Source organism: Hyalella azteca, unplaced genomic scaffold, assembly GCF_000764305.2.
Source record: "Hyalella azteca isolate HAZT.00-mixed unplaced genomic scaffold, Hazt_2.0.2 contig2800, whole genome shotgun sequence".
In the NCBI taxonomy this organism is placed as follows: Eukaryota; Metazoa; Arthropoda; class Malacostraca; order Amphipoda; family Hyalellidae; genus Hyalella; species Hyalella azteca.
Genome location: NW_025933061.1, coordinates 146,481 through 158,330, shown reverse-complemented (window position 1 = coordinate 158,330; position 11,850 = coordinate 146,481). Strand labels below are relative to the sequence as shown.

The window sequence follows — 11,850 nt, the reverse complement described above, 5'->3', positions numbered from 1 at the left end:
GTATGAAGATGCATTTAATGACGATGCACGTAATGAAGATGCATTTAATGAATGCACGGTATGAAGATGCATTTAATGACGATGCACGTAATGAAGATGCATTTAATGAATGCACGGTTTGTAGATGCATTTAATGACGATGCACGTAATGAAGGTGCATTTAATGACGATGCACGTAATGAAGGTGCATTTAATTACGATGCACGTAATGAAGGTGCATTTAATGTCGAGGCACGTAATGAAAATGCATTTAATGTCGATGCACGTAATGGAGATGCATACAATGGGTGCTGACAAGCATGAATTTTTTTGTAGTTTCTGTCGTTTTGTTTTAGTAACTTGCGTTTGACTTTTTTGCGTGGCAATTTTTCCACCTATTTATCTGGTTTGTTTAGTCTTGCAATCTACCGTTTTCATCTCTTCATACGAACAATAAAGACTTCATTCGTACCTGATATATTTATGCTTTTTAGATAAGTTTCGTATACCATTACCAACCTATAGGTATATTGCTTAGGTTGCCTTTCATATTTTTGTGCTGAAATATCAATAGGATGCAGATATTACTCTTGTTTATTACATCTCGCCTGTTTCGACTGCGTGCCAAGGTTTGGCCTTGCGCATGGTTGTGTAGATTGAGACGAGCATAACAATGGTGTATTGACGAGAAAATTCATGTTAAACTAATATCCACGTGCCAGTCTCCCTTGAAATTTTCTTCATAAAAACCGTATAGAAAATATATAAAATATTACCTCTGATAGGTGCAGCATTAATTATTATTGCAGTTCAACTTAATGATGTTATGATGATTTTAGTCTGAAATAAATTCACAGTAGAATATATAGTGCGTTCCCTTCGCAAGCAAAATATATATATATATACATATATAATCACAGCTTGATTCCCTCAAATTAAATTTCTTGGATTGCGTCGTAACTCAAATGATGAATGATGAATGATCTCAACCTTGACAGTTGAGTGGAGGTGATACTTCACTCTCTTGCTTCAACAGTGAATTCTGGTTAAAATTCACTAAGTGAATATCAGTGAGAGATTGTGATTTTTGTCTTGATTGTGATAAAGACGTGTGAATATTCCGCACTGGGGCGGCACAGATCTAAATATATGCGTGCGAAACTTTCAATTCTGAACATATGTTTGCACAACAATTTGTTTATTGCAATTACCTCAACAAAGTTCACGTGCACGTGACATTCTGTTATAAAAAAATTCTGAGTCAGCCTCAAACATTTGTGCAACTTCATCGAAGTATGGCGTTAAAACAACGTCATAAAATGTTCACTCTAGAACAAGGTTGCGAGTTCTCGAGTCAATTTGCCGAGGTTCATTGCGTGACGCGGGCGCCCGAAGCAATCATCGCGAGCTAACTGACCTGCGCCATAAAATACTTGCCTTCGCAAACCTTTTCTCCATTATTGCTCACTTCACTCTAGCTTGAGAAAAACTCCAGACAGGAAAGAAATGGAATCCTATAAAAAACTTCTTTTGGGAAATTTCGCTGTTTAAACAGTTCTGTTTCCCGAGTTTTTTGTTATGTATCTGAATTATCTGAGATACAAACCGCGATATTTTTCTTACCCCAATATTGTTTTTTAGTGTTGCGAAGAAAGATTTTACTTGATGTGTCGAGGCATTTTTTAATCTGCAATTGTTTACCTCTTTTTACTATGTCCTTTTTCGTAAAGAGTAAGATTGAAAATGGTTTAAATAATTAATTAGCAGCCTGTAATCTTGTTGTTAATATGATGGATTTTATTGCCAGACATGTTGATATCTGACATGTTGATATATATATATATATATATATATTTTATATTTTAAATAGACGATAATTAATCGTCTACTTAATTAATTAATTTAATTAATAAAAATATATATTAATTTAATTATTAATTAATATATATTTTAAATAGACGATAATTTGAATGCATTGCGGGACTCTGCATAATGCCTTCATAAACCAGATAATTACTCAAATGCTTCGAAATAACATTGCTTTTAATAATAGGATCGATGCAACCGTTTGAATCATAAAACTCCAGGGATTCCATCAAATTTCTGCCCGTGATTTTAATTTAAAAAAATGAATATAACTTATCAATTTTACTTCAATTTACTATTGATCGGAAGCTTTTATTTTTGAAAACTCTCAGCGCACGCTCGTTCATTCTGGTCTACAAGGAAAACTGTCTCACCAATCCAGTGCCGCTGTCTCACCGATCCAGCGCTACAGTCTCATCAATCCATCGCTACAGTCTCACCAATCCAGCGCTACTGTCTCACCAATCCAGCGCTACTGTCTCACCAATCCAGCGCTACTGTCTCACCGATCCAGCGCTACAGTCTCATCAATCCAGCTCTATAGTCTCACCAATCCAGTGCTATAGTCTCACCAATCCAGCGCTACTGTCTCACCGATCCAGCGCTACAGTCTCATCAATCCAGCGCTATAGTCTCACCAATCCAGTGCTATAGTCTCACCAATCCAGCGCTACTGTCTCACCGATCCAGCGCTACAGTCTCATCAATCCAGCGCTATAGTCTCACCAATCCAGTGCTATAGTCTCACCAATCCAGCGCTACTGTCTCACCAATCCAGCGCTACTGTCTCACCGATCCAGCGCTACAGTCTCATCAATCCAGCGCTGCAGTCTTAGCAATCCAGTGCTACAGTCTCACCAATCCAGTGCCATATATATACAGTCTCACCAATCCAGTGCTCCATGCTGGGGTCGCCGAAGCCGTTCTTGTAGTCCTGCCACTTCCTAGCGAAGTCCTCCTGCTTGTCCTGAGGCTTGCGGGCCACGATGATGGTCCAGCCGCCGCCGTCCGTGCGCTGGTCGCACCACACCTGTCATGTAGCCATAATTATCATTAGCATAAAAATTAATTCTCATTAACATGCAAAATTATTCGTTTGAATGTAAATTGATTGTTAGTAGCATGCATAATTCTCGTTTGAATGTAAATTGATTGTTAGTAGCATGCATAATTCGCGTTTGAATGTAAATTGATTGTCGGTAGCATGCATAATTCGCGTTTGAATGTAAATTGATTGTCCACAGCATGCATAATTCTCGCTTCAATGTAAATTGATTGTCGGTAGCATGCATATTTCTCGTTTTAATGTAAATTAATTCTCATTAATATGAATAGGAATCCTTGTTAGTACGAATAGGAATTTTCGTTATTTTATGGTTCGTTGGTCACACCACACCTACGCAGATTGTATTGTTTTCATTTTCATGGATAATTCTCGTTAGCACGGAAATAAATTCAAGTTAGCAAGGAAAGAAATTCTCGTTTGCTTGGAAATGAAATAAATTTATAATTCAAAAAACTGTGAGGAACACAAGGTTGGACAGTAAATAAAAATATACTTGTACTGTGTTAACTTGAACACATATTTACAGTAATGTGGAGTAATTGAATTGCATCAATTTGCAGAACATCATTCAAGGAGGACTATTAATTTTCCGGAACGAAATTATCCTCGTGTAAATTATACATTGACAGTAATATTTGTGTTGTCGAAATGAATCAATGATTCTCTTGAGTGACGATTGCTAAACTTGAATGATTTAGTTGCGCTTCTAAGCTCATATTGTGAATTATCTTTTATTTATCCGTTTCATGACCGGCATTCTAGCTAAACTCACCTGCGTTATTGCAATGGAGCAGAGCCGCTCCATGGACTTTTAAGGCCACGCTCGCTCGACCAGAGCGAATATTAAGCGCCGGCGCTGTTATTTTTGCCCTGAAATATTGCAGTCACGCCTCACGAGTTTCCGCCTCTTACCTCAGTGAACATCAAACGCAGATCATGCCATGCCTGCTACATATGGACAAGATGACCTGTCTTGCTCCAATGTTGCTCGTGTCTATTTTATAATATGCATGCCAAATGCGTACAGAACGCATTCAATTTCACTTTAGCAATTTTGCTAGAGGAAATTTTATCAGTGGACCGTATTCTGTATTTCTGCGGATCATACGTGCTCCGTTATACGTAGCTGGGTGGTAGAGGTTCTTTAGGTTAGTTGTTGCAACAAAAGTGTAAATACGTTTACGTGTACGAAGGTAAAGCGCGCGTAAGTAAACTCAATCATTGAGAATTTATCCCCGAATTGATGTTTTACTTACTGCATTTTGTCTTATTTTGCGAATTAAAAGTACTTGCTCTAAATCCGACAACAGGTTCGGGCCATCATGGTTGCTCTTTTCACAACAATCTACCATCGAATTCTGCTTTACGTGAGTTGTGGATGAGATATAAATCGTCTAATCATATTGTAGTTAAGTTAGTTCAATATGTGATAAAGGAAATTCAACAGTTTAACTTCAGAATTATGAACTTTAACACTCCCAATTGCGCACAGATTTTGTGTAAATGTTAATTTTCTTCTACCTGACCCTTAATTTATCTAAACTTTTTCTAATAAACCTTTCATAATGGACATGTGGTATTAAGAGTTAATCTAAAATGGTACTCAGTGGGTGAGTCATTTCGAAAGTACAGGTAATATTACAGCGTTTTGCTCTTGCAAAAAAAAGAGGAAAGAATTACTGTAATTCGACACGCATTTGACTCATCAAAAAGTGCAGTGTAAATGTTCACCGTAGCGCTTGCAGCCGCGGCGATTCAACGACAAGCTAGCTAGAGCCAGAAATATTTACTCCATTTATTACGAGTTCCCTTAATAGTTTACGTTCAAGTCGAAATTAATCGATAACCCGTGTGAGTAGTTCCGAATTTTTATTAGATTTGAGCCAAAAAGGAACGAGATGCAATTTGATTCAATTATATTATAATATTTATATTTCACTCAGTAAATTATTTTGATCACCCACTCTAGCTTGTTAACGTAATCCGACATCGTGCATAAAACTTTCAATCTTTGAGTCTTGCGCCAATTCCTGATGTAAATTTAATTTGATTGTCTATAAAAGATAATTTAAATACAAATGAACTCAATTATTTGACTAAATTTGCGGTTTAGGTGCATTAAAATACCGAGGTGAATCGCGGTTAAGGGCATCTGAAGGAAATATTTGTTCCGTACGATTCGTGCAGTTTTCTCTGTGATAATTTGCCTTTTCTGGCATGCATTATAGTTATTCAGGCTAGAAAATAACGTTCCAAATATTTTTTACTAAATTATTCACATTTGAAGTTGCCAATAGTTTTCAGTCATTTTCAGTCGTTCGTCAAGACGTTAACATAAAATATCTGTTAAAAAATTATCTTGGTGCTCTTTTTATAAGAGATAATTTAGCTTTAGTTCTGAAGACGGAAGTTTTTCGCAGAGGACGACAAGGTTTACCTCAGCAGCTACAGGACTCAACACGGGGGTTTTACGAGCCTCTAAACTGCTGCGTCACTTCATCAGTAGCGCCGGGTGTCCCAAACACCGCAAACTTCTGGCGTTGCATTGCCTCTCAAAAATCATATTACCTCTCACAAAGTTCTTCTCATCTTTTATGCAGCCATTTTCCGTGACAAAACTTGTCCCTTACAAATTATGAGGGAGAATTTATGTGCGACAGGTGACCGACTCGCTCTGAAATTATAGTGTTGCTGTCAAAATTCTGGTGATGTTTTATGGCCGATGCTGGAGAGAAAAACGTAATTGCTAGGAGTTCTGGCAGTAAAACTTTGTTATAAAAAGGCATAGCATATTTCGCTCGTTAAGACCAAAGTGCTCGGTACGTTTCGTCGTGATGAATATCCCAGAATTTGTAGATGAATATCCCAGGATTTCATGATGAATATCCTAATATTTCGTAATGAATATCCCAATTTCATCCCCAAAATTGTTGAAAATATAATATTCCTAGGAGGATTTTAAGCATCGCAAAATTTCGGCAGTACCTTTAAAAAACCCTCAAGTATAGCTTCAACTTTGTTTGGGTCTAATTTACATTTGCTCTTGTAATAAATAAAATCTACTTTAGCCTTTGCTTTTATGCTCTTGTCGCCATTACCGTCTTAAGAGCTTTATTATTCAGAAAAATTTTCACCAACTGTTCCTTGTCCGGAGAATATTCTAACCTAGTACTTGAATAAATAAACTTGCTAAAACTTTCATAACATAGAAAATAGTAAAATTTGAGGAAGAAGCGAGACTTAATTACCGTCTAATCCGAGGCTCATAGGCTCAACTTTTCAATGGCATTTAGATGAAGCGAGACGGCCTCTAGGGCTGGTAATTAAACTGAGAGCGGCGCTCGGATTACTGCGCGATGAAGTCGACCGCCTTCTCTTGATTGCTGTACATGCAAGACGAGGTTTACATCACGGTTCTACATTTATGTTATGTATTCAGATACCATGTCCAGGTAAGCGGATTTGAGTTTCTTAATTATTCGCGAGCTGGAATGAAATGAAAGTTTCATAATCTAAGATGATTCACAAAAATTAAAACTATACATAGTATTAGGCGAATTAATTAACACTTTAAATCATAAATAAATCAAATCCAGGGGAGCACCGTAAACAGTGCATACTTTAAGAAACTATTTCATAATTTTGAAAGGAAAGAATTGGGCTTACCCTAGTGGCGTGAATATCTAAAATGTCTATCACTTTTTTTGGAAGAACGTTGCCACTACTTGAGTTAACATTTCTTTATGCGAAAACAGTGTTGAAATGACAGGTATCCTATGTATTTTATTGCTCAAATTAACCGGCAATACGAGTTAACATTACTTCTTAAGTTTAGTTGTTCAGATTTTCGCAGTGGGTTAAGAAAGTTTTGTGCTAATTAATGTTATGAGAGACGTTTGTATTCATGCTGCAGCCCATGCTATAGATATTTACAACATTATTCAACTTTTCAATGCCACTTTTTTCACTGAATGCTGAAAACACTCATCTGCTCATGTATAGAAGAAGATTCTATATATTTACTTGAGCTGCTGGAACAAGAATTCACCGACTCCTTGTTGGATTCACATACTGTACTCCTTGTTGGATTCACATACGATGAGTGCCGGCGGTTAAAGCATACATTCGGTACTACTACTCAGTTGACGTTTGAAGAAAGAATTTATGTTCAAGCACGATTAGGAGAGACGTGTCTGATAGCTGAGCTTACTGTGGCCTGCGCATGCCGAGCTACCAGTAATATGTGACGACCATATGTTCATTGTTTTTTTAATGCCGGATTTTTTCCAAATATGAATATTGCCGCGGATTTTATTGGGATATTTCTGATACAACGCTTTTAGTATTGAATTCCAGAAACCTGTTAATGTCTTTCACAAAACCACGATTACATTTACTTTCCTCTACGGAACGCTTTTTGCATTGAATTCCAGAAACCGGTCAATATCCTTCACGATTACATTTAATTTCCTCTACGGATCAATGAATTCCTATAAAGTTTTTTTACACTTTTGATGAAGGTTTGATACGAAAACTTTAACCTAGCCTTCTGGTTCATCTGCGTTAGCTTGGCGTTAGTCGAAGTGCCCAGTACTGGTAGAAATTCTGTCAACATGTGTGCTTCCTCTTCACGGAAATTTAATCACAAACTGCGGTCAGCTACTCATTTTAAAGGTGAGACTTGGTAGATTCGGTTATGTTTCAATTATAATAGCGATTGACTCTTATTCGTTTTAAATATGAGCTGTTCGTCACTTCTCTTTTCATGTGTTCCTTCCCTTCCCTTAAGGATTCGGTTGAACTCAATCAGATAGAAACGGAAGCATCACAAATTTATTAACTCTATCGCTGTCGCTTCCAAGTATTTTGGATATGCCAATTTCACTCTGTCCCAACTTGTCACAATGACAGACTTCTCCTTTACGCACTGACTCGATTTCGATCCCAACTCGCGATGACAACCGAATTCGGCCTGAATGCTTATAGCACCATGCAACAGCTCTTGATTGTGGACAGCTTGCACAAGTTAATCAGTTTGGGCCCGCTAGACTGAGCAGGCAACCGAAAATTGTGACTGATAGTCACTGGTTTAAAATGAATATTGTTCTTCAAATGGAAAATTTCGACCTGCCTAATAATTTGAGAAGCAGTATATCATTTTATTTTTGCATTTGTATGAATTTGTCTAAAAGCACAAAAGTAATAGGAATATTGGTGAGAGCGTCGAATAAGCCAAATATGGGTTATCGCCGATTATAGACATCGCATCACACTCACAGCTTGCTGGAATTCAGAACCCACAACTCACTGCTCCAATCTTGCTGTTCTTGGCCTCTTGGACACCTCACTGATTTCGACCAGACATTTACAGTTTGATGTGATCGAAAACGCAACTCACTGCTCCAATCTTGCTGTTCTTAAAACACCCGGCCTCTTCGCCGATTTTGACCAGAACTGTTACAGCAAGCTGGTATCAAACCCGCAACTTACTGCTTCAATCCCACTACTCTGAACTGTAAACACTGGGACACCCCGTCCCTATTGCACATGACAGTAATGCACATGTAATGAGCGAAATATATCAGCATTACCGCCCCACAATTCGTCTAGATCCTGATTAAGGGCTAAATTTTTTAATAAAATGTATCTCAAACTCGATTATGGAGAAATTGTGACGCTGTAACTCTCTCTGATGGTTCCATAATTGATTAATAACATATGATTGACTTTAATTAAATTTCTGCGGGTGGATCGGCTGGGTCACTCTAATTTCGTTATGAGTTTCAAAAGCATTAATAGTTTGCATATTAGGATGGTTGATGTTTTCAGCCCAGCTTCAATTTAGACATGATTGCATACAAGTAACTCTAGAACGCTATTCATAATGATACAGCATCGATCACAAGTCATCATAGGAATACATTCTTATGTAGATCAATTAAATCGTTAAAACTTCGTAGACATCTCCGCGTTTTTAATTTCTAACTTTGAATATTTTACGGAAACTCTCACCTTCAGTTATTATCTTTCTTTTCCATCTAAAAGTGTTTCAGTATTAATGAATTAAAGCTGAAATTTGTGACACTATTTTAATTCTTAAAAATTTATTCAGATTGCACTAATTTCATTCGGATTTAAAATAATTAAAATTAGGCTTGGATGCTATCCACGTGCGATACCCAACAAATTAAATTTCAATTCCTAGCTGCCTCGACACGCGGAACGAACGAAGGCAATAGCATTCACTAGACGGGGTTCTCACCAGCGCATTCACTAGACGGGGCTCTCACCAGCGCATTCACTAGACGGGGCTCTCACCAGCGCATTCACTAGACGGGGATCTCACCAGCGCTTTCACTAGACGGGGCTCTCACCAGCGCATTCACTAGACGGGGCTCTCAGCGTTGGTGTCTCACTAATGAATGCAAGGTAGCAATTTGCCTACATTGCCATGTCACTCTCGGCAGGATTGATGGCTGCAATACGCTTGGATTGCAACTAAAATGCACGCTGCATGAATTAGTTTACTTTGGTTTTAACTATGCTGTAGATAGAAAGATAAAGATGATTTTTCAAAAATCGAAGATACGCTAATAGTTTTTTTAAATTTGTGATTTACATGAATTTTGTGGCATCAATTTGAAATAATATACGTTTAAAAATTACTTTTTAAAGACAACACTTCTGAAGAATCCAGTGTCTCCAATGTTAAAGATGTACAATGAATTTCTCATTTTATTTACGAAAATTAATTTTTCAAAATTTTTAATATATAAATTTTTTTTCAAAATTATTTATTTTGTCTATTGATTCATGCATTATCTCCAACTTTACGCAAGTGTGCAAAATTTCAGATCGATTGGACAGGTAGGAGTGCGTTAAATATCGATTATAAGATTTGTGGCAGACAAACAAACAAACAACAAGAAGTGAAGTTAAAGAGAAGTGTTGTGAAAATAATATACGTTTAAAAATTACTTTTTAAAGACAACACTTCCAAAGAATCCAGTGTCTCCAATCTTACAGATGTACAATGAATTTTTCATTTAATTTTCTAATATTAAAAAAATTTACTTTTCAATTTTTTTAATATATAAATTTTTTAAATATATAATTTTTTTCCAAAATTATTTATTCTATTAATTGATTAATGCATTGCCTTTGACTTCACACAAGTGTGTAAAATTTCAGATCAGTTACAGGTAAAAGTGTGTCAAATATCAGTTATAAGATTTGTAGCTGACGAAATTATTTTTTCAATTTTTTTAATATTGAAAATTTTTTTTTTTAATTTATGAAATCATTTATTTTGACATTTGATTCATGCATTGTCTCCAACTTTAAACTAGTATGCAAAATTTCAGATCGATAGGATAAGTAGAAGTGTGTTAAATTTCGATTACAATATTTGTAGCAGACAGACAGACAGACAGACAGACAAGAAGTGAAGTTAAAGAGAAGTGTTGTAAAAATAGGAAGGATGAAAGGTTAACATATAAGGATGAAACGTTAAAATTGAATGAAAGGTTAACATACAGATGAAGCAAATTGTTAGACAAGCTCATGACAAACAACGAGTTATTTATTTAGCACTATTCCAAAGATAAAAACGTTTACCAAGTTATTTTTTCATTTTTCTTCTTGCAAGAAGTATCTAATTCTTATAATATCGTTTCTAAGATCAAAACGACAATATTAAATTCGTTTAATATATTTTCCGGGATTAAATCGAAAAGTTTAATGTAGAGTATGCAACCGATTCTTTAAAGTTTAATCAAAAGGAGAGAAATCATTTTTATTTTTAAAGATTCTATTTTTAAGTTCTGTCATTTTAATTTTTATTTTCTGTTATTTTTAAAGGTACCTTCATAAATATTTAAATGAATTTTTTCCGATTCGAAATTTGGGTAAAATTTTATTCATCACCGAATACTCCACGTTTATTACTGTTGCATGCAGTGCTCCTGCAGCGCATATTTCCTATTCAATCTCAAAAGACCTCCCAACCTTTTGCAAGAGATGCAAACTTCTCTCAACCTCATTCTTTTGTAGTCTTTTCCCTCGCCCTCCATCGTACCCGACAAGTTCATTCAATTCTGGAGCGCGACCAATTCCCACCCAGAATGCAAGATCTCCATCAATTCCCGAAGAATTGGAGTAGGAATATTCCACCTGTAGGCACTTGCATGAAAAATAACGGCGATAAAATCCCCGTACTTTTCCCCTCCATATGCACGTGTACGCTGGGCTCCATAAGAGCAGAGCTCCTTAAGGGCCCAACTCGATCCATATGATACGCGGCCTTGCCGCTCGAGAAGCGCGGACGTGGCATTTCTGCGAGCATCGCCCTCTGGAGTGCGAATTTGTTGCAGACAGCGTGCCTTGCTTCATGCTGTGAAGAATACAGTGAAAAAACCGTTTCCAGCCTTTTTAAATGCCGACATTTTACGTTGTATCGTATTGTTGTAAGCCATTCTCTCTGATTCAATCCACTGCAAGTTCTACCTCTCGTTTCATTTCCTACATGAACATTATGGTCTCAGGCACGCCAGCACTCTTCAGAACCTGCATTCCACTAATTAAGGTGCAGGTTGTGAATACATGAAACCGTTCAATGTAAAACTGTTATTTATAGTTACGGGTTAAAAGCTTGCTGAATAATTAATTTCCCGTGAGATAATATTTATTTATGGGTGATAGCATAAATAATAGTCCATAGATCGCTTGTAAACCAATGTTAATTTACAGGAGCGATGGACTTGAAAAAATGTTCTTTGATTCCTTTCTAGGTCAAATTTAAAGGCATTGAATATTCAATAAATAAAGGCTGCTATCTTTAATTTTTAACAAGGCTGCTAACGGACTATCTGTCAGCAAACGATTGAACCTAGGCCACAATTTCTGTCAACGGTTCAAAATCTTGCGCCTGCGAATTGGAT

General features: G+C 36.6%; 1 protein-coding gene across 1 annotated transcript in view; it reads right to left on the bottom strand.

The window, feature by feature from the left end:
- The window catches only part of LOC108681111 (angiopoietin-related protein 2-like), a 41,367-nt gene that overhangs the window by 9,854 nt on the left and 19,663 nt on the right, over positions 1-11,850 (bottom strand). Inside the window, exon 2 of the mRNA XM_018170098.2 lies at positions 2,734-2,875. Within this exon, the coding sequence (XP_018025587.1) occupies positions 2,734-2,875 (142 nt within the window). The remainder of the gene's footprint in view (positions 1-2,733; positions 2,876-11,850) is intronic.